Here is a 22,174-nt window from a genome sequence, read left to right as displayed (position 1 = left end):
TTAACTCTCCTGGCCATGGGGATAGAACAGAGCATTAGACAACCTGCCGGGTTAGTTAACTCTCCTGGCCATTGGGATAGAACAGAGCATTAGACAGCCTGCCGGGTTAGTTAACTCTCCTGGCCATGGGGATAGAACAGAGCATTAGACAGCCTGCCGGGTTAGTTAACTCTCCTGGCCATTGGGATAGAACAGAGCATTAGACAGCCTGCCGGGTTAGTTAACTCTCCTGGCCATGGGGATAGAACAGAGCATTAGACAGCCTGCCGGGTTAGTTAACTCTCCTGGCCATGGGGATAGAACAGAACATTGGACACCCTGCCGGGTTAGTTAACAGCCACTTCTGAAAGCTTGGTTTCCCTTGCTGATCTCTGATGCATACTGAGAACAGTGGATAGACAAAACTGCGTGGGCTTGATTAATAAAATCCCCTCTCTCCCCCATGTTCCCTCTCTCCTCAGTCTCACTCCTTCGTTCCCTCTCTCCCCGGCCTCCCTCCCTCCTTCTCGTCAGCAGCCAGCTCCAATTAGCCTTATTAAAGAGAGCGGATGCTGTTCGTCTACCAGCGTGCCGCTAAGCCTGAGTGAGCACAATCACAGACAAAGGATTAGCAGCCATTCTGTTTGATTACCATTATAACTACAGCAGTCACAGTGTGGAGCGCTAACGCTAGCGGTGTCACATAATTAGCCAGGGGATTAGGTTCTGGTAGAAAATACAGTCTCTACAGAATAGGACATGTCTGCTTTACTCAATGACAAGGCAAATAATGACAATAGTCTATAAGTGGCATTCTAATGTGTCGGCTAGTAAAGTGAGTCTCGCTATGCATGTAAGTAGCCTACTGTATCTCTTGCTCAAACAGAACAGGAACACAATGAACTGAGCAGAATGTATTCTGTTTCATATCCGCGGCAAATAAAGTAATGGAGAGGGCAGCTAATACAACAAAGCTGACAGGCTCAGATCTTCTTAACTAGAGGGGAATTCATCAGCATGCATTGAACATCATGTAGCATTATTTATAATTATGCTGAGACAGGGAGATAGAGCCCTCGTGCAGCTTAGCTCTCACAAAGACATTAATGTAGACTCATAATTTGAACTACTGTCATAAATGCTGCCTGTCATGTTCAATAGCGTCTTAAAGTGTAACAAGTTCATGGCAGACATATACAATTACCTTTCAAATGTGAAGAGTGGTCAGATGTGTGTGTGTGAAAGGGGTGTGTATGCATGTGTGTGTGTCTCTTGTACCTCTGTTGGTGGCCAAGCTGCGCTGTAGGATCTGCTCCACCCTCACGGCCATGTCAGACATGTTCTGGGCGATGGCCTGGATCCTCTCCACCAGACCCACCGGCTGGATCCTGCCAACACGCACGCACGCGCGCACACACACGCACACACACACACACACACACACACACACACACACACGGGAATGACCATCAATAGGGCACATGTGAATGAAGTGTTAGGCATGTCTTCTATTTCTTCCTGATCATTTCTGCTATTTCTTTCCCCTGTGACAACCCACCGGGCACACACTGGTTGAATGAACGTTGTTTCCACGTCATTTCAATTAAAAGACGTGGGACCAACGTGGAATAGACGTTGAATTGATGTCTGTGCCCAGTAGGAATGCACATGCAATCTTTATCCTTTATCTCAATCCTTTAACTCCCCAGAAATATATACACAAAGAAACATAGAACGCTACTTCTTTCATCTAATTCCACCCTCCTACAGTATTTGCTTACTTTTCCCTCCCGACAGAGAAGAGCTTCAACAAGCAGAGGAAATGCCAATTGTATGGAACTTGGTTGGAGCGTGAAATAGAAAAGCTTTTAAACACTGACACAATTTATTTGTTGAGATGAAAATGTGACTCAGCACATTAAAGTAGGTCCCTGGGAGACTGAGAACAGAGCGCAATTAGGTTGTTAGTAAATGCCTTTTATGGCAGCTGACTGCCATGGCTTGTTGTTGCCATGTTAGTGGTGGCAAAACAATCAGAAAGAAAGAGAAAGTGAGAAAGAAAGAGGAAGATAGCTGTGAGTTCAGGGCTATCTCAAGCCCTAGCAGTGAAAACTGGAAGGTACCCAGGGAACTCCAAGCTGAAGCATTATGGCAGTGTGAACATTTTGAACTTGCCTTGGCTCCCTTCGAATAAAGACAGAAATCTCAGCCCTAGCTGATGGTACAACAAGGTCCAAAGAGGCACTGAGAGATTCCCAGCTGTCTTTATGGAGCCATGATGATTGTGTATAAAAGAACAGTGCTCCTGTGTGTGCTGTAGAGAACTGAGGACCAAATGTTCTCACAGTCATAGCCATGGGTAAGCAAGGCCTCAGAGACAGAGTTATCATCAGTCCTTTCAGCCTCTACTGGGTCTACAGCCCTGTAGTCTATTCCCAAGGCTGCTGTGACCTGGTCAGGAGAAGCTGAGGACCCTCCAATGGGATTGATGCTGGTCTTAAGGAGTACTACTGCACTATAGATGGACTCTGCAGAGCTGAAGACACTGTTTATCAGGGAGTATTAACCAGAGCCAGATCAATACCTGTGGTCTAACAGCCCTGTCATATCAATGAGACACCTACTGTACACAGTGTTCAACACTGAGCTTTTGCTTTTGTTCAAACTGTACAGCTTTATCTAACATATGCATTTAAATGAATGGTTGAGAGGGTTTTTTAAAGAAGAAATGGTCTAGACCAGTGCTTTTGGTATAAGTGTATGAGCATGTGTGTGGTATGTGTGTCTAAAATGCTGCATAACTTTGCATAAAATCCCCCTCCAATCTCACTTGATCATGTATTGCCCTGCGGGCAAGTGTTAGCCATCACTTCCTATTCCTTCCTATGAAGCAGCATGTCAGAACAGATGAGAGCCAGACAGAGACAGAGCTGTCTTCTAGACAGCCCCAGACTGCAGCACAGACAGATCAGAATAGGAAACATTCCTCTGGCCAGACAGATAATCCTGTCCTCCCTCTATAGAACACCACTACTACATTTACAATGGGTGTCTGGCCCTGGAGAACCATATACAGCATTAAAGAGAGAGAGATGGCTGATTACTTTTTAAAGTAAACAGAGGACTCTGAATGGCTCTGGGTTCTTTATTTCTATCTGTTAAACTGCACCTTGGCTGAATTCTGAGCAGGTCACCAAGCAGACCATTTTATTACCAGAGGTAAACTGCTGAAGCCTGGAGATGCTCCCCCTTTTTATCATCGCTTACAGTTAGGCTGACTTAAACAGCAATGAATGGCCTCTCTCCGGCAACATTTAGGAAGAAAATCTTGAACATTTCTACAGTACCTCCCAAAGAGGCCAATTAGATGCCTGTACATTACAGAATGTGAATAGTGAGAGTTATTTATGTTCTAACAATACTGTCTACTCTTGTGTTTAGAATCCATATCAAACATCCAAAACTCTGCATCCTGGCAGTTAGCTCAACTCTCAGGCATAGGTTGGGCCGGGATTACTTTCCTGGTGTGAGACAGTGAGTGTAGGAGCAGGGATGTTCAGAAGGGCCAGAGTGTCAGACACAGGCAAACCTCGGCAGGAGGGAGCCTCCCAACCCCCTGTGTTGCCATGGAGATGGAAGAGAAAACTCCGGGTTGTTAGCCTCTGCATGTCTGGCAGAGCAGCATCCCTGTCTGACTGTCCATGTCCACCCAATAACAGGGCAAATAGATATGAAAATGTTGAGACTAATGAGACAACTTCTAGTTTAAATATCCTCCAATTATTTGTTTATATGCACACAAATACATGCACATGCTGTACATGCATACACCATACATTATGTATTGGCAGGCCTGCTACCAAACCCCAGAACCATACTTGTCCAGTGCTGAGCTGAGCTCATCCAGCCTGTGGGAGTCTGTGGTGGTGTTGCTCAGTTTGGACAAAGTGTCCATCCTCTTCATGATGACCTCCAGCATATCACTGATCTTCCTCAGCACCCCGCGAGACTCTGGACCTCCCAGCACTGCCAACACACAGACACATACAGTAGGTCAGATTATAAGAGCACCAGGGCTAGGGTCAATTCAAATTGAAGGCTGTCAATTCAGGAAGTAAACTTAAATAACAGTTCAAAATGTGGAAAAACTGCATCTATTTTCAATGATTTCTCAAACTGAGGAGTATACACTACTTATTTCAAAAGTGTTTCAATTTTATTTTATTTTTTAACTTCCTGAATTGACTGCCTTCAATTCGAATTGACCCCAGCCCTGAAGAGCAAAATACAGTTCAATCGAGGACAGGCTTAACTGAATGACAACAGAGACAGAATACAATATGGAATTTGATTGAATAGTTTGGGGTAGGCCTCGTCTCTGAGGAATGCTCCTCAGAGCCAGATGCTGATGACAGGTTGCTCTATGCTGGGCAGCTGGCACCAAACCCCCCCACCCACTGGGAGAACAGGGATCAGATGAAGGGCCTTCAGTTGGTGGTGGTGGGGAAGTCATTGGAAGACTGTTGCTGCAAAACAGCAAGTGGGAGACGCAAGGTTTGAGTTGACATATAAATATTTCCCTAGATTCATGCCCATAGACCCTTTTCCGGTACACGACACACTGACTTCACGCACAGATGCGCGCGACTCTTGGCTGCAGTAAGAGAGCCATCACCATCTGCGCCTATTCAACATAGCCTAGATTTGTTTTTATTATAACTTTTGGGGGTTCTCATAACCTTACAATGATGTTTTGATTCTTGCTTGAACAGTCGCTAAGAATATATTTAACTATTTTGGATGCAGCAGTTGTTAGCAAGAATGCTAACGCTCGTTGACATTGGCTAGCTTTTGCTACAGCCTAAGAGCCATTTTACTGGTTAAAGTTGAAGTGTTTTCTAAGTATAATGCAGTTGACTTGTGATGACACAAACATTATATTAAATCAGGACATTCATACAAGCCTTAAAATCCAATTATAATCCAAAAGTAGTGTGAAATGCACTAATAAGCAACATGTAAATAGAGGCTATTTTTGCTGGAGTTCTATAAGAACCCCCGTGTTCTGCAACCAACTTGCACTCATCGCCCTCGTGCGGCAATGTTCGAAAGGGGTGTCACGCCCTGGCTCTGGGGACTCTTAAATGTTGAGCCAGGGTGTGTAGTGTCTATGTTTTGTTTTCTATGTGTTTCTTTCTAGATCGTTTATTTCTATGTTGACCGGGGTGGTTCCCAATCAGAGGCAGCTGTGGCTTGTTGTCTCTGATTGGGAACCATACTTAGGCAGCCTGTTTTACACTTGTTATTTGTGGGATCTTGTTCCGTGTAGGTTTGTGTTTATGACCGAGGACTTCACGTTTCGTTTTGTTGTTTTGTTATTGTTAATAGTACTCAATAAAAGATGTACACATTTCACGCTGCGCCTTGGTCCACTCATTACGACGATCGTGACAGAAGATCCCACCAATTAAGGACCAAGCAGCGTGTCCAGGAGCAAACGCCGGAGGTAACGCTAGTGGATGTCCTCCTCGGTTGGGGGAAGATCACCGAGGAGGAGGCCGTCCGCTACCGGAGGGCGATGAGGGAGGATGTCCAGGCAGGAGAGGAGAAGCGGCGCCAACCGGGCCGTCGTCGGACAGGCGAGAGGCAACCCCAATACATTTTTTGGGGGGGGCACACGGCATGGACGACGGGGCTGCTGGAGGCAGCTACAGGGCGAGTTTGTGGATTAGGAGGCCACCTGGTTTGGGGGGCTGGGGGCCAACTCCCCGTACTCAGGCTAGGCAGCGTGAGACTGGGCAGGTTCCGAGGTATGCGGAGCTGCGCACTGTGCCGCGAGTGGTCCGGCACAGTCCTGTACGTCCTGTGCTAGCACCACGCACGTGTCGTGCTAAGGTGGGATGCAGCCAGGACGGAGTGTGCCGGCTCAACGCTCGTGGCCTCCAGTACCCCTCCTCGGTCCCGGATATCCTGTGCCAGTGCCACGTGCTGTAGTGCCAGTACGAGTGCACAGCCCTGTACGTCCTGTGCTGATGCCTCACACAGAGTGTATAAAAATAGGCATTCAGCCAGGACGGGTTGTGTCAGCTCTTCACTCCAGACCTCCAGTCCGTCTCCACAGCCCGGTCCGGCCTGTTCCTGCTCCCCGCACCAAGCCTGTGGTGCGCGTCGCCAGCCCGGTCCGGCCCGTTCCTGCTCCCCGCACCAAGCCAGTGGTGCGCGTTGCCAGCCCGGTCCGGCCTGTTCCTGCTCCCCGCACCAAGCCAGTGGTGCGCGTCGCCAGCCCGGTCCGGCCTGTTCCTGCTCCCCGCACCAAGCCAGTGGTGCGTGTCGCCAGCCCGGTCCGGCCTGTTCCTGCTCCCCGCACCAAGCCAGTGGTGCACGTCGTCAGCCCGGTCCGGCCCGTTCCTGCTCCCCGCACCAAGCCTGTGGTGCGCGTCGCCAGCCCGGTCCGGCCTGTTCCTGCTCCCCGCACCAAGCCAATGGTGCGCGTCGCCAGTCCGGTCCGGCCCGTTCCTGCTCCCCGCACCAAGCCAGTGGTGCGCGTCGTCAGCCCGGTCCGGCCCGTTCCTTCTCCCCGCACCAAGCCAGTGGTGCGCGTCGCCAGCCCGGTCCGGCCTGTTCCTGCTCCCCGCACCAAGCCTGTGGTGCGCGTTGCCAGCCCGACCCGGCCTGTTCCTGCTCCCCGCACCAAGCCAGTGGTGCGCGTCGTCAGTCCGGCACAGCCCGTGCCTGTTCCACTGGTGCCTGGTCAGGTACCGGTCAGCTGCTCCACACCGGAGCCTAAGCAATCCGCTCCACCGATGTCCAGTCCAGCTCCAGCCAGCGGGACCAGACCAGGGGCGCTACGGGGGGGTAGCTAGAGAGTGGTGGTCACGCCCGGAGCCGGATCCGCCTCCGAGGCGGAATGCCCACCCGGCCCCTCCCCTGTTGGGTTTAGTTGGCGCGGTCGCAGTCCGCGCCTTTGGGGGGGGGGGTACTGTCACGCCCTGGCTCTGGGGACTCTTAAATGTTGAGCCAGGGTGTGTAGTGTCTATGTTTTGTTTTCTATGTGTTTCTTTCTAGATAGTTTATTTCTATGTTGGCCGGGGTGGTTCCCAATCAGAGGCAGCTGTGGCTTGTTGTCTCTGATTGGGAACCATACTTAGGCAGCCTGTTTTGCACTTGTTATTTGTGGGATCTTGTTCCGTGTAGGTTTGTGTTTATGACCGAGGACTTCACGTTTCGTTTTGTTGTTGTTAATAGTACTCAATAAAAGATGTACGCATTTCACGCTGCGCCTTGGTCCACTCATTACGACGATCGTGACAAGGGGTCTATTGGTTGAAAGAAAGTAAAGTAATTATTGCACGAGTGAGCCCATAGGTTAATTAGCAACTGTGGTGGAAATGCCTTAGTGTGCCATGCTCATGGGCTGAAGTTAATAGGTGAATGACATTCCGCACGCTTGCTAATAGTAAAGGCGGAGGAGAGACGTGACGCTATGCTGATGAGGTAACAGTATGACATTACCCTATAAATACCTGCTATGCTGACGAGGTAACATTGTAGAGACTACCATAGATACCTGCTATGCTGATGCAATAACATTATGGCACTACCTATAAATACCGGCTATACTGATGAGGTAATGTTATAGGCACTACCCTATAAATACCGGCTATGCTGAGGAGGAATCATTATAACCACTACCATATAAATACCTGCTATAATGATGAGTGAGATAGTGATGTGAATTATATGAGTGTACTAGATGAATGAAAAGTGACGATCCATTCAGACCAGCCTTACTGATTGAATGTTGGTAAACTACATTACTTTACACACACACACACACACACACACACACACACACACACACACACACAGAGAGAGAGAGACAGAGACCCAGAGAGAGACAGAGAAAGAGACAGAGCGAGAGAGAGAGAGATAAGTGATAGATAGTGATTGAGATCTGTTTTGTGGTTAACTGCTATTTTGACAAAGAGAACTGCCAGTTAAATCAGACATGTTGGAAGTACAAGCACCATTGCCTCTTTGATCCACACTGTCAGCATATCAGCACCATCCAGAATGAGTTACTCTAACTAAACAATCAATCCCTGGGCTAAGTACAACACAGAACCTGAGGGACAATCCTCCTGCTCCCCCCTCCCACGGTTGCATTTGAAATGCAATGCATTGCAGACAGATGTCCCATTAATATCCCAGCCAGGCCCTGTGGTATTTTCGGTGCACCTGGACAAAACACCACAACATCCAGGAGTTTCTCTTTTATTTATTTAACCTTTCTTTAACTAGGCAAGTCAGTTAAGAATACATTCTTATTAATGATGATGGCCTACCTAAAGGTAAAAGGCCTCCTGCGGGGACGGGGGCTGGGATTAAAAATAAAAATGCATCTTCATTTGACCTTCATTACTGAGACAGAGAACACAGGGCCAAACAGGAAGGGAACAAATTAGGCTGACAGTTTTGTTTTTCCTTCTCTCTCAGCTCCAATTACCCATGACCCAGGGAGAGCAGGGGAACCAGAATGATGCTGTTAGCCCTCACCTGGTCAATGAAAGAGCCCGTAGATATTAGACCAGGGTCAACTCAGTTCTCCAACGCACCACACTCACGTCACGGCCATGCTCTCTCTTATGTTTACCTAATTACTCTGCTTTAACTCCGTAATGTAGGTATTATTAACAAAAGAGCACATCCAAGTCAAACAGAATGTTGAATCAATATAAACCATCTCTGCAGTGAAATAAATGAGAATAGTACAGCTTCTGGTTAACAAGCTGTTAAAAAAAGAGAAGAGTGTTCCTCTTAGGTCATTGTACAAAAAGTCTAGATACAAAACTAAATAATAGCCTTATCCTTAGCTATGTCTGACAGACTGAGTCCTGGAGAACACTGACACTGACCGACAACAGCCCCAAAATGTTGTGATTGTGGTGTGAATGAAATACAGCTTAACCTTTTATGTGCTCATTCATCAAGCGTATTAGGCTCTTAAAAATGCATTGTGTGCAGACTCACTTGCTTTCACTGTCAGACTTCATTTGTCACCGTCTATGAGAAAGTCACCTTTGTCAGTAAAAACGAAACTGACCATAGATTAAACCACACAACAAAACAAACTCAAGAGCAAGTGCTTAATCAGGGGGAAAAAACCCTGATTAGAATGGAATTGATCTTCCTGCACTGGAGGTCCACTGTGTGTGTGTGTGTGTGTGTGTGTGTGTGTGTGTGTGTGTGTGTGTACATATACATACACGCTTTTGTCTAAAATGTTTTCCTTTCATCCTATCATGGTTACATCTTCCATGCCTGTCTATAGTGAATAAATAAAGAGGCTAGATAGGCTTCTCTACATTCACTAAGGCTGACAGCAGGAGCTGTTCATACATACATAGAATGCACATCCATTTAAATGAAATCCCCAGACTGGACCAGTTTGGCAACAACATGACTCAAAGGAGAGGAAGGGAGATCTGTATTGTACAGAAACACATCTCTTATTTTCCTGGTAATAACTGTTATAGAATGCTGAAAGATAGCATACGCCCGCCCTACAGTAATGCTAGTGATTGAAATAATTCAACAATAGCAAAAATGTCTCTACGTAGAAGTCATTACTAATTTTCAATATCAAGAGTAATTCTATTGAGGCATTTGTTCCACAGGGAAGCATGAGGCTTACAGAGACGGTGTCTCAACCAGAGTAGAGGCTATAAAGCAGGTGCCAAGTTCCAGGGAGGCTTTGCCTGCCGCATTGAGTCTAAACACTGCCCCTGGGCTTTGAGTGTAGGTGGAACTGGAACGTAGCTTCACAATAATGACGTTTCTCACACGTTTCGCCCATAAATCATCATTATCGAAACTAAACACCCCTCCCACACAGTACATTTTTGAATTATTTTATATATGTTGGCAATCTATTGTTCATCAGCCATCTCTATTTATTGCTACAGCGACTAGCCTATCTCCTGGAGGTGAACGGGCTAATGTGTTTTCACAGAGTCCTGCGCTGTTAGTGGTGTTTCAGCAGCCGGTTTGCCAATCGTATCTGGGTGCTAATGTGGGCCATTTCCATGTCATTCCTCATCTACTGGTTAAATAAGGGCCCATTTAACAAGAACTAATCTCCTTTAATGACTCCATTTTGGAAGTGCCACAACACAATCGATTTTATAAACAAATTCTAATTAGATAGCCATAATGTAGCAAGCTGAGAGCAAAGCACTGGCCGGCTAGTCTCATTTCACAGCCACTGTGCCTCCACCACTGGTTTGAAATAGCTGGTCACATACAGTGGGGAGAACAAGTATTTGATACACTGCCGATTTTGCAGGTTTTCCTACTTACAAAGCATGTAGAGGTCTGTAATTTTTATCATAGGTACACTTCAACTGTGAGAGACGGAATCTAAAACAAAAATCCAGAAAATCACATTGTATGATTTTTAAGTAATTAATTTGCATTTTATTGCATGACATAAGTATTTGATACATCAGAAAAGCAGAACTTAATATTTGGTACAGAAACCTTTGTTTGCAATTACAGAGATCATACGTTTCCTGTAGGTCTTGACCAGGTTTGCACACACTGCAGCAGGGATTTTGGCCCACTCCTCCATGCAGACCTTCTCCAGATCCTTCAGGTTTCGGGGCTGTCGCTGGGCAATACGGACTTTCAGCTCCCTCCAAAGATTTTCTATTGGGTTCAGGTCTGGAGACTGGCTAGGCCACTCCAGGACCTTGAGATGCTTCTTACGGAGACACTCCTTAGTTGCCCTGGCAAGCTCTATTTTTGTCTCATCAGACCACATTACCTTCTCCCATTCCTCCTCTGGATCATCCAGATGGTCATTGGCAAACTTCAGACGGGCCTGGACATGCGCTGGCTTGAGCAGGGGGACCTTGCGTGCGCTGCAGGATTTTAATCCATGACGGCGTAGTGTGTTACTAATGGTTTTCTTTGAGACTGTGGTTCCAGCTCTCTTCAGGTCATTGACCAGGTCCTGCCGTGTAGTTCTGGGCTGATCCCTCACCTTCCTCATGATCATTGATGCCCCACGAGGTGAGATCTTGCATGGAGCCCCAGACCGAGGCTGATTGACCGTCATCTTGAACTTCTTCCATTTTCTAATAATTGCGCCAACAGTTGTTGCCTTCTCACCAAGCTGCTTGCCTATTGTCCTGTAGCCCATCCCAGCCTTGTGCAGGTCTACAATTTTATCCCTGATGTCCTTACACAGCTCTCTGGTCTTGGCCATTGTGGAGAGGTTGGAGTCTGTTTGATTGAGTGTGTGGACAGTTGTCTTTTATACAGGTAACGAGTTCAAACAGGTGCAATTAATACAGGTAATGAGTGGAGAACAGGAGGGCTTCTTAAAGAAAAACTAACAGGTCTGTGAGAGCCGGAATTCTTACTGGTTGGTAGGTGATCAAATACTTATGTCATGCAATAAAATGCAAATTAATTACTTAAAAATCATACAATGTGATTTTCTGGATTTTTGTTTTAGATTCCGTCTCTCACAGTTGAAGTGTACCTATGATAAAAATTACAGACCTCTACATGCTTTGTAAGTAGGAAAACCTGCAAAATCAGCAGTGTATCAAATACTTATTCTCCCCACTGTAGATGGACAGCAAACAGACTTTCACTTTGTTTGTTTGTATAGCTCGGCTGTACTATGGGTTGTTAGAAACAGAATACTTGTAACATTAAAAAAAAGAATTAGCTTACATTCACCACTTTTTTCATAACACTGTGTTATGTTTCTTTCCAGCTGTTCATAGGAAAACAAATTAGATCAGTGTAGCACTTTTCCGAACAGCTTTGCATGAACAGTTACTAATTGTCTGCTCTCTCATTGACTTTTAGTAGGGACACATAAATGATTAACATTATAGGTCCTGAGAGTCTGGCGTCTGAACTACAACGGATTCCTGCAGCCCGTCATCAGAGCCTCTGAGGTGAGGACAGATAATAAGTTCAGGAACCAGAGGGGCTCCCAGTGGGCTAATAAGGCATGTATGAATCAATGGTGTGACGTGAGTATTGCCCTGGTTGGCAATATAATGTCATAGTACTAATCAAATTCCAACTTGGTTTATTGATCACTCCGGTAAAGATTCATTTAGCTGAGAGCTCTTACTGCCTGGAGACGGTTTGTTCTGAATCTGAGCCGCATGTAATTTAGATTGAAGTACAAGTGTTCAGATAGATGAAAGCCTTGCCAAAGGGCACTCCCACATAAGTTATTATTTTGCGTTTCATCCAGACCTTTTCCGAAAAGAACAAGTCCCTCTCTGCGAAGCACCGTAAGAGCATGTGTACTTGTTCTCTTTCTGAAAAAAATATTAACCTTAAGAGTTTAAATGTATTCCATTTTGAGTTTGCGTCCCAATATTAAACTTTATATACACTACCAGTCAAAAGTTTGGACACACCTACTCATTCATGGGTTTTTCTTTATTTTTACTATTTTTTACATTGTAGAATAATAGTGAAGACATCAAAACTATGAAATAACACATATGGAATCATGTAGTAACCAAGAAAGTGTTAAAGAAATCAAAATATATGCACACTCTTGGCATTCTCTCAAACAGCGTCATGAGGTAGTCACCTGGAATGCATTTCAATTAACAGGTGTTTTTTTATTTTTTTATTTCACCTTTATTTAACCAGGTAAGCCAGTTGAGAACAAGTTCTCATTTATAACTGCGACCTGGCCAAGATAAAGCAAAGCAGTGCGATAAAAACAACAACACAGAGTTACATATGGAGTAAACAAAACATAAAGCCAAAAATACAACAGAAAATATATATACAGTGTGTGCGAATGTAGTAAGTTATGGAGGTAAGGCAATAAATAGGCCATAGTGCAAAATAGTTACAATTTCGTATTAACACTGGAATGATAGATGTGCAAAAGATGATGTGCAAATAGAGATACTGGGGTGCAAATTAGCAAAATAAATAACAATATGGGGATGAGGTAGTTGGGTGGGCTAATTTCAGAATGGCTGTGTACAGGTGCAGTGATCGGTAAGCTGCTCTGACAACTGATGCTTAAAGTTAGTGAGGGAGATAAGAGTCTCCAGCTTCAGAGATTTTTGCAGTTCGTTCCAGTCATTGGCAGCAGAGAACTGGAAGGAATGGCGGCCAAAGGAGGTGTTGGCTTTGGGGATGACCAGTGAGATATACCTGCTGGAGTGCAGACTACGGATGGGTGTTGCTATGGTGACCAGTGAGCTAAGATAAGACAGGGATTTGCCTAGCAGTGATTTATAGATGACCTGGAGCCAGTGGGTTTGGCAACGAATATGTAGTGAGGGCCAGCCAACAAGAGCGTACAGGTCACAATGGTGGGTAGTATATGGGGCTTTGGTGACAAAACGGATGGCACTGTGATAGACTACATCCAATTTGCTGAGTAGAGTGTTGGAGGCTATTTTGTAAATGACATCGCCGAAGTCAAGGATCGGTAGGATAGTCAGTTTTACGAGGGCATGTTTGGCAGCATGAGTGAAGGAGGCTTTGTTGCGAAATAGGAAGCCGATTCTAGATCTAACTTTTGATTGGAGATGCTTAATGTGAGTCTGGAAGGAGAGTTTACAGTCTAACCAGACACCTATGTATTTGTAGTTGTCCACATATTCTAGGTCAGACCCGCCGAGAGTAGTGATTCTAGTCGGTTGGGCGGGAGCAAGCAGCGTTCGGTTGAAGAGCATGCATTTAGTTTTACTAGTGTTTAAGAGCAGTTGGAGGCTACGGAAGGAGTGTTGTATGGCGTTGAAGCTCGTTTGGAGGTTCGTTAACACAGTGTCCAATGAAGGGCAAGATGTATACAAAATGGTGTCGTCCGCATAGAGGTGGATCCGAGCGTCACCAGCAGCAAGAGCGACATCATTGATATACACAGAGAATAGAGTCGGGGTCCAGACTTGGGTGCAGAGCTGGTGGCCGGGGTAGTGGTAGCCAGGTGGAAAGCATGGCCAGCCGTAGCAAAATGCTTGTTGAAATTCTCGATTATTGTAGATTTATCGTTGGTGACAGTGTTTTGAGCCTCAGTGCAGTGGGCAGTTGGGAGGAGGTGCTCTTATTCTCCATGGACTTTACAGTGTCCCAAAACGTTTTGGAGTTAGTGCAACAGGATGCAAATTTCTGTTTGAAAAAGCTAGCCTTTGCTTTCCTAACTGATTGTGTATATTGGTTCCTGACTTCCCTGAAAAGTTGCATATCGCGGGGGCTGTTCGATGCTTATGCAGTACGCCACAGGATGTTTTTGTGCTGGTCAAGGGCAGTCAAGTCTGAGGAGAACCAGGGGCTATATCTGTTCTTAGTTCTGAATTTTTTGAATGGGGCATGCTTATTTAATATCTAGAGGAAAGCACTTTTAAAGAACAACCAGGCATCCTCTACTGACGGAATGAGGTCAATATCCATCCAGGATACCCGGGCCAGGTCAATTAGAAAGGCCTGCTCGCTAAAGTGTTTTAGGAAGCGTTTGACAGTGATGAGGGGTGGTCGTTTGACCGCGGACCCATTACGGACGCAGGCAATAAGGCAGTGATCGCTGAGATCCTGGTTGAAGACAGCGGAGGTGTATTTAGAGGGTAAATTTGTCAGGATGATATCTATGAGGGTGCCCATGTTTACAGATTTAGGGTTGTACCTGGTAGGTTCGTTGATAATTTGTGTGAGATTGAGGGCATCTAGTTTAGATTGTAGGTTGGCCAGGGTGTTAAGCATATCCCAGTTTAGGTCACCAAGCAGTACGAACTCTGAGGGTAGATGGGGGGGAATCAGTTCACATATGGTGTCCAGGGCACAGCTCGGGGTGAGGGGGTCTGTAGCAAGCGGCAACAGTGAGAGACTTATTTCTGGAAAGGTGGATTTTTAGACGTAGAAGCTCAAACTGTTTGGGCACAGACCTGGATAGTATGATAGAGGTCTGCAGGCTCTCTCTACAGTAGATTGCAACCCCACCCCCTTTGGCAGTTCTATCGAGACGGAAAATGTTGTAGTTGGGGATGGACATTTCTGAATTTTTGGTGGCCTTCCTAAGCCAGGATTCAGACACTGCTAGAACATCAGGGTTGGCAGAGTGTGCTAACACAGTGAATAACTCAAACTTAGGGAGGAGGCTTCTGATGTTAATGTGCAAGAAACCAAGGCTTTTACGGTTACAGAAGTCAACAAATGATAACGCCTGGGGATTAGGAGTGATACTGGGGGCTACAGGGCCTGGGTTAACCTACATCACCAGAGGAACAGAGGAGGAGTAGAATAAGGATACGGCTAAAGGCTTTAAGAACTGGTCTTCTAGTGCGTTGGGTACAGAGAATAAAAGGGACAGATTTCCGGGCATTGTAGAATAGATTCAGGGCATTATGTACAGACAAGGATATGGAAGGATATGAGTACAGTGGAGGTAAACCTAAGCGTTGGATAACGATGAAAGAGATAGCATCACTGGAGGCACCGATTGAGTCGGCTAAGACAACAGCTGGTAATGGTGACAAAGTTTGGGCTGAGGCTAAACATAAACAGGATGCGGTACCGTATAAAGGAACAGTCCAGCAGGCATCAGCTGTATAGCTGAGTTATCATAAGGTCCAGTGAAGAGCAATAGGAGAGTTCGGAGGTAGTTCGGGGGCTGCTACAGCACTGGCGAGCAAGAGGCACGGCTTGCGTGTGCTAGCGGTCCGGGGCTAGTAGATGGATCATTGTGGTCGACGTCGTAACGGGAAGCCTGTTGAAACCACATCAGACAATTTCATCGGCAGACCAGTCGTGTTGGATCGGCGGGGCTCCGTGTCAACACTAGGAGGTCCCATCCGGTTGACAGAGAGGTAGATAGCCGGGAGATGGGCCTGGCTCGAGGCTAGCTCAAGGCTAACTGATGCTTGCTAAGGGGCAATGGTAATTAGCCAACGACAACAGCCATTCGGTTGCAGCTAGCTAGTTGCGATGATCCGGCGCTAGGGTCCAGTGATTCCGGCAGAAAATCCGATATGCTCTGGGTCGATAGCACGCTGTGCAGACTGGCCGACAAATTGTCCAGGCTAGAGCTAGAGCTGGAAGTGCAGGCCACGGACAATGGTGAAGACGCTAACGGTGGCTAATAGCAAGTAGCTAGCTAGCTGGCTACCACAGCCATTCGGTTGCAGCTAGACTAGTTTCAGCTTAAGGTTCTTGATAAAAGTTATAAAGAAATAATAGAATCCTTTCCACGTTGGGTGAGGCGGGTTGCAGGAAAGTATATTTAGTTAAAGAATGAAAAGTAAAAAAGTAAAATTGAGAAATATATACAAAATAGACAAAAAACTAAAGAAACTGGCTATTTACACAAGGACACTACAGAAAACACGAACTCACTGCTACGCCATCTTGGTGTGCCTTCTTAAAAGTTAATTTGTGGAATTTCTTTCCTTCTTAATGCGTTTGAGCCAATTACATTTACATTTACGTCATTTAGCAGACGCTCTTATCCAGAGCGACTTACAAATTGGTGCATTCACCTTATAGCCAGTGGGATAACCACTTTACTTTTTTTTTTTTTTTTTTGAGGGGGGTGGGGTGGGGTAAGGGGGGGGTAGAAGGATTACTTTATCCTATCCCAGGTGTTCCTTAAAGAGGTGGGGTTTCAAATGTCTCCGGAAGGTGGTGAGTGACTCCGCTGTCCTGGCGTCGTGAGGGAGCCTGTTCCACCATTGGGGTGCCAGAGCAGCGAACAGTTTTGACTGGGCTGAGCGGGAACTGTGCTTCAGCAGAGGTAGGGGAGCCAGCACGCCAGAGGTGGATGAACGCAATGCCCTCGTTTGGGTGTAGGGACTGATCAGAGCCTGAAGATACAGAGGTACCGTTCCCCTCACAGCTCCGTAGGCAAGCACCATGGTCTTGTAGCAGATGCGAGCTTCAACTGGAAGCCAGTGTAGTGTGCGGAGGAGTGGGGTGACGTGAGAGAACTTGGGAAGGTTGAACACCAGACGGGCTGCGGCATTCTGGATGAGTTGTAGGGGTTTAATGGCACAGGCAGGGAGCCCAGCCAACAGCGAGTTTCAGTAATCCAGACGGGAGATGACAAGTGCCTGGATTAGGACCTGTGCCGCTTCCTGTGTAAGGCAGGGTCATACTCTCCGAATGTTGTAGAGCATGAACCTACAGGATCGGGTCACCGCCTTGATGTTAGCAGAGAACGACAGGGTGTTGTCCAGGGTCACGCCAAGGCTCTTCGCACTCTGGGAGGAGGACACAACGGAGTTGTCAACCGTGATGGCGAGATCATGGAACGGGCAGTCCTTCCCCGGGAGGAAGAGCAGCTCCATCTTGCCAAGGTTCAGCTTGAGGTGGTGATCCGTCATCCATACTGATATGTCTGCCAGACATGCAGAGATGCGATTCGCCACCTGGTTATCAGAAGGGGGAAAGGAGAAGATTAGTTGTGTGTCGTCTGCGTAGCAATGATAGGAGAGGCCATGTGAGGATATGACAGAGCCAAGTGACTTGGTGTATAGCGAGAATAGGAGAGGGCCTAGAACTGAGCCCTGGGGGACACCAGTGGTGAGAGCACGTGGTGCGGAGACAGATTCTCGCCACGCCACTTGGTAGGAGCGACCGGTCAGGTAGGACGCAATCCAAGAGTGAGCCGCGCCGGAGATGCCCAGCTCAGAGAGGGTGGAGAGGAGGATCTGATGGTTCACAGTATCAAAGGCAGCAGACAGGTCTAGAAGGACAAGAGCAGAGGAGAGAGAGTTAGCTTTAGCAGTGCGGAGAGCCTCCGTGACACAGAGAAGAGCAGTCTCAGTTGAATGACCAGTCTTGAAACCTGACTGGTTTGGATCAAGAAGGTCATTCTGAGAGAGATAGCAAGAGAGTTGGCTAAAGACGGCACGCTCAATAGTTTTGGAGAGAAAAGAAAGAAGGTATACTGGTCTGTAGTTGTTGACATCAGAGGGATTCGAGTGTTGGTTTTTTGGGAAGAGAGGAGGGGATAGGGTCAAGCGGGCAGGTTGTTGGGCGGCCGGCCGTCACAAGTCGCAAGATTTTATCTGGAGAGAGAGGGTAGAAAGAAGTCAAAGCATAGGGTAGGGCAGTGTGAGCAGGACCAGCAGTGTCATTTGACTTAACAAACGAGGATCGGATGTCGTCAACCTTCTTTTCAAAATGGTTGACGAAGTCATCCACAGAGAGGGAGGAGGGGGGGAGGTAGGAGGGGTATACAGAAGATAGCCCTATTTGGTAAAAGACCAAGTCCATATTATGGCAAGAACAGCTCAAATACGCAAAGAGAAACGACAGTCCATCATTACTTTAAGACATGAAGGTCTGTCAATCCGGAACATTTCAAGAATTTTGAACGTTTCTTCAAGTGCAGTCGCAAAAACCATCAAGCGCTGTGATGAAACTGGCTCTCATGAGGACCGCCACAGGAATGGAAGACCCAGAGTTACCTCTGCTGCAAAGGATGTGTTCATTAGAGTTACCAGCTTCAGAAATTGCAGCCCAAATAAATGCTTCACAGAGTTTAAGTGACAGACACATCTCAACATCAACTGTTCAGAGGAGACTGTGTGAATCAGGTCTTCATGGTCAAATTGCTGCAAAGAAACCACTACTAAAGGACACCAATATGAAGAGGAGACTTGCTTGGGTCAAGAAACACGAGCAATGGACATTAGACCGGTGTAAATTTGTCCTTTGGTCTGGAGTCCAAATTTGAGATTTTAGGTTCCAACCCCAGTGTCTTTGTGAGACGCGGTGTGGGTGAACGGATGATCTCCGCATGTGTATTTCCCACCGTAAAGCATGGAGGAGGAGGTGTTATGGTGTGGGGGTTCTTTGCTGGTGACACTGTCTGTGATTTATTTAGAATTCAAGTCACACTTAACCAGCATGGCTACCACAGTGGGACTATCATTTGTTTTTCAACAGGACAATGACCAAACACACCTCCAGGCTGTGTAAGGGTTATATTACCAAGAAAGAGAGTGATGGAATGCTGCATCAGATGACCTGGCCTCCACAATCACCCGAGCTCAACCCAATTGAGATGGTTTGGGATGAGTTGGACCACAGAGTGAAGGAAAAGCAGCCAACAAGTGTTTAGCATATGTGGGAACTCCTTCAAGACTGTTGGAAAAGCATTCCAGGTGAAGTTGGTTGAGAGAATGCCAAGAGTGTGCAAAGTTGTCATCAAGGCAAAGGGTGGCTACTTTGAAGAATCTCAAATATAAAATATAGTTTGATTTGTTGAACACCTTTTTAGTTACTACATGATTCCACTTGTGTTATTTCATAGTTTTGATGTCTTCACTATTATTCTACAATGTAGAAAATAGTAAAGAAATAAAGAAAAACCCTTGAATTAGTAGGTGTCCAAACTTTTGACTGGTACAGTACATCACAAAAGACTGAAATTTATCAAAACCGTAAAAAACGAAACAAAATGTTAATTATGAAATTATGAAAAATATTAATAATATTCCTCTCATGAGGCCACTAGAGGGCGATTTGGTCATTTGACTGCAGGAAACTACAAGTGTATGAAACATGCCTTGCGTCATTGAGAGCTAACATAACAATCGTGAGCAGTCATCCTCCAAGTTTTGGGTAGTAATGCTCATCAAAATGTTTGTGGCATGGATCCTGAAATCTAGTAAATTTAAACAATCTATCATGGAAAATTGGCAAAAGACAGAAAAACATGGACACCATTTTGGAGTCGAAAACAGTAAAGCATCATCCATGCCTGTTTGTGCATCCAGTATGCTGTAATCCAGGAAGGCTTCAGTTCAGGCACACAAACATGATATAGCTTAATGCTTGTGTTTGCCAAGCCATGCACGTAGCCTAATGTCAACCTCTGTGTTGCCTTTGATACTGTGGCTGTCTGTTCGCATCATTTCCTCAGCCTCCTGTGCTGTGTGTGGATTTGGGCTGACACTCTCCGGCAGCATCACAGAGGGATGGCTTTGCATTGTGTCCCATCACACTGCGCTAATCCTGCAGACACACGGGCTCCAACATCTAGATGATGTAATGGAACGGAGTCCAACATGTAGTTTCCATATGTTTCATGTGTTTGATACCGTTCCAATAATGCCATTCCAGTCTTTACAATGAGCCCGTCCTCCTATAGCTCCTCCCACCATCTTCAGAAAATTAGTTTTGATCAGTCATGGAAATAAAAGTGCTGAAGACATGTTGGCTCACTATTTAAAAAGAAGATGGAGAACAAGCTATAGGATGAAAAATACAGGTTTTGGCACTGGTACAGCCGACTCCCACTACCTATTGCTACGTACATTAGCAAAAAAAAGAGTCAAATACTAATATAATATCATCCAAAAATAATATTGCAATATGTAACTGTATCGACCCCCCACATCACTACTATAAGTGTGCTGTAGCGTCTCTTTGCCACTCAAACAAATGTAGTCACTCACTATGAAAAAATATATTCAATGTCTTGGCTATAACATGCACAGAAGACCCACACACCTGACCCTGCACATACCATACTGTAGTGAATTATTGGTGGTTTCCGCATATAACATTACATGTATGCTTTCATATCCCTATAGACAATAGCCTTCAGTTTTTCATGGGGCTTTGTAGAAGATTCTGTACAAATGAGAAATGTTGAGCCATGATTTTGGTGGGAGAGACAATTAGTTACAGCTCATCTATAAAGTCACAGGGGCCTATTTAATTTATCCACCAAGTCATAAAACTATTGATTGTGAAAAGTGAAGATGTGCAGTGTTTCATAAAAGGTTTAATTAGGCTGGTACATATAACTCGAGAGTACTGTGTGTGTGCGTGTGTGTGTTGGTTTCCTGGTTGAGGACCCTTGGGGTGTCAGTCCCTCCCCCATCTCCTCTCTCACCTGCTAGATTGGTAGATTCACACTCCCCCTAGCCCTGCTGCTCTCACTCCTCATATGGATATTCATTAATATGAAGACTGATTGAGATTGAGTTGCTCTAGTGTGCCCGGCACCCATGGTGGAGCTGACAGAACCCAAACCTATTAGAGCCGACAACCTCTGTCACTTATCCTCTCTCTCCTCATTGCACCTGACAGCCCAGAAAGAGGAAACTATCTGCACTAATTTATCTGTCTATGCTTCTCCACGGCTTCAATTAAAACCTGCATCTGCCTCTCCTCCTATTGTTGTAGAAACATTTTACTAGATAATTAACTCAAAAATATCTCTCAAGACATCAGAGCCTGTGAATTTAAGAATTTAGACTTTATTTAAAAACAAAGCCGAGCCTTTCTCCAAAGAGACAAAGACTGTCCCTTTTTCGCCAAGAGCTCAATTTTATAGCCACATGTACAAACATTCCTAACTTTTTTTTAGTTCGTACCACCCTCTCATTCGATCATTCTATTGGCTGCGTGCCTAGGCCCCTTCTCAAAAGCCCCTTCTTAAAAAACTAATGTAAATGCAAACCAGATGTCTAGAACAACCCCATGGCCTCAGTTTAAAAAAAACCTGTAAAATAACACATCATATCCTTAATGTCTATATTCATTATTTAAACATATATCTGGATTATAAAATATCAAACATGTTCATTCTGTTTCACCATTATCATTTCATAATACATTATACAACATTTATCATTCATCATCCTCTCCAGCCCCTGAGATTATGTGCATGTGGCCATGTGTCAGGTCATAAGGTCATAAACATAAAGAAACGCAAACACTAGCTCCATTGTTACTTCTATCTCCACAGCCATCACGTCATTCACATTCCTAAACCAGCTGCAGAAGTTTTCATGAAAAACACATAATTATCTCTGCTCTGAATTCAACTGGCTCTCAATCCATAAACACTCCAAGGCATATAGATTTTCAATTTTACAACATATCCATGCTTATTACTAATATTATTATTTTACCTTTGACCTTTCCCTAAACTTGCCTTCATGATACATAAAATAACACCACATATCCCCCCTTTGGGACATTATAATATTGTCCCATCAATACAAAAATTAATCACTCATATCACAAGTATTATAACAATTAAAATAATCAATATCCATATCTTAATTAATTAATTGCCATGTCAACATCACTAAGCATTAATATTATAAGTTATTCAGATCAGTCAGTCCACTTATAATTTATAATCATAATCAAATGAATTACCCAAAACAACTTTAAA

General features: G+C 45.3%; 1 protein-coding gene across 1 annotated transcript in view; it reads right to left on the bottom strand.

The window, feature by feature from the left end:
- Positions 1–22,174, bottom strand: part of LOC311104027 (alpha-1,6-mannosylglycoprotein 6-beta-N-acetylglucosaminyltransferase B-like) — a gene marked incomplete at its 5' end in the record, with an annotated part of 92,175 nt that overhangs the window by 51,702 nt on the left and 18,299 nt on the right. Inside the window, 2 exons of the mRNA XM_084145678.1 lie at positions 1,258–1,367; positions 3,858–4,005. Coding sequence (XP_084001804.1) covers positions 1,258–1,367; positions 3,858–4,005 — 258 coding nt within the window. The remainder of the gene's footprint in view (positions 1–1,257; positions 1,368–3,857; positions 4,006–22,174) is intronic.

The sequence above is a fragment of the Coregonus lavaretus genome (assembly GCF_964263955.1).
Source record: "Coregonus lavaretus genome assembly, chromosome: 28".
Taxonomy (NCBI): domain Eukaryota; kingdom Metazoa; phylum Chordata; class Actinopteri; order Salmoniformes; family Salmonidae; genus Coregonus; species Coregonus lavaretus.
This window is presented reverse-complemented; position numbering and strand designations above follow the sequence as displayed.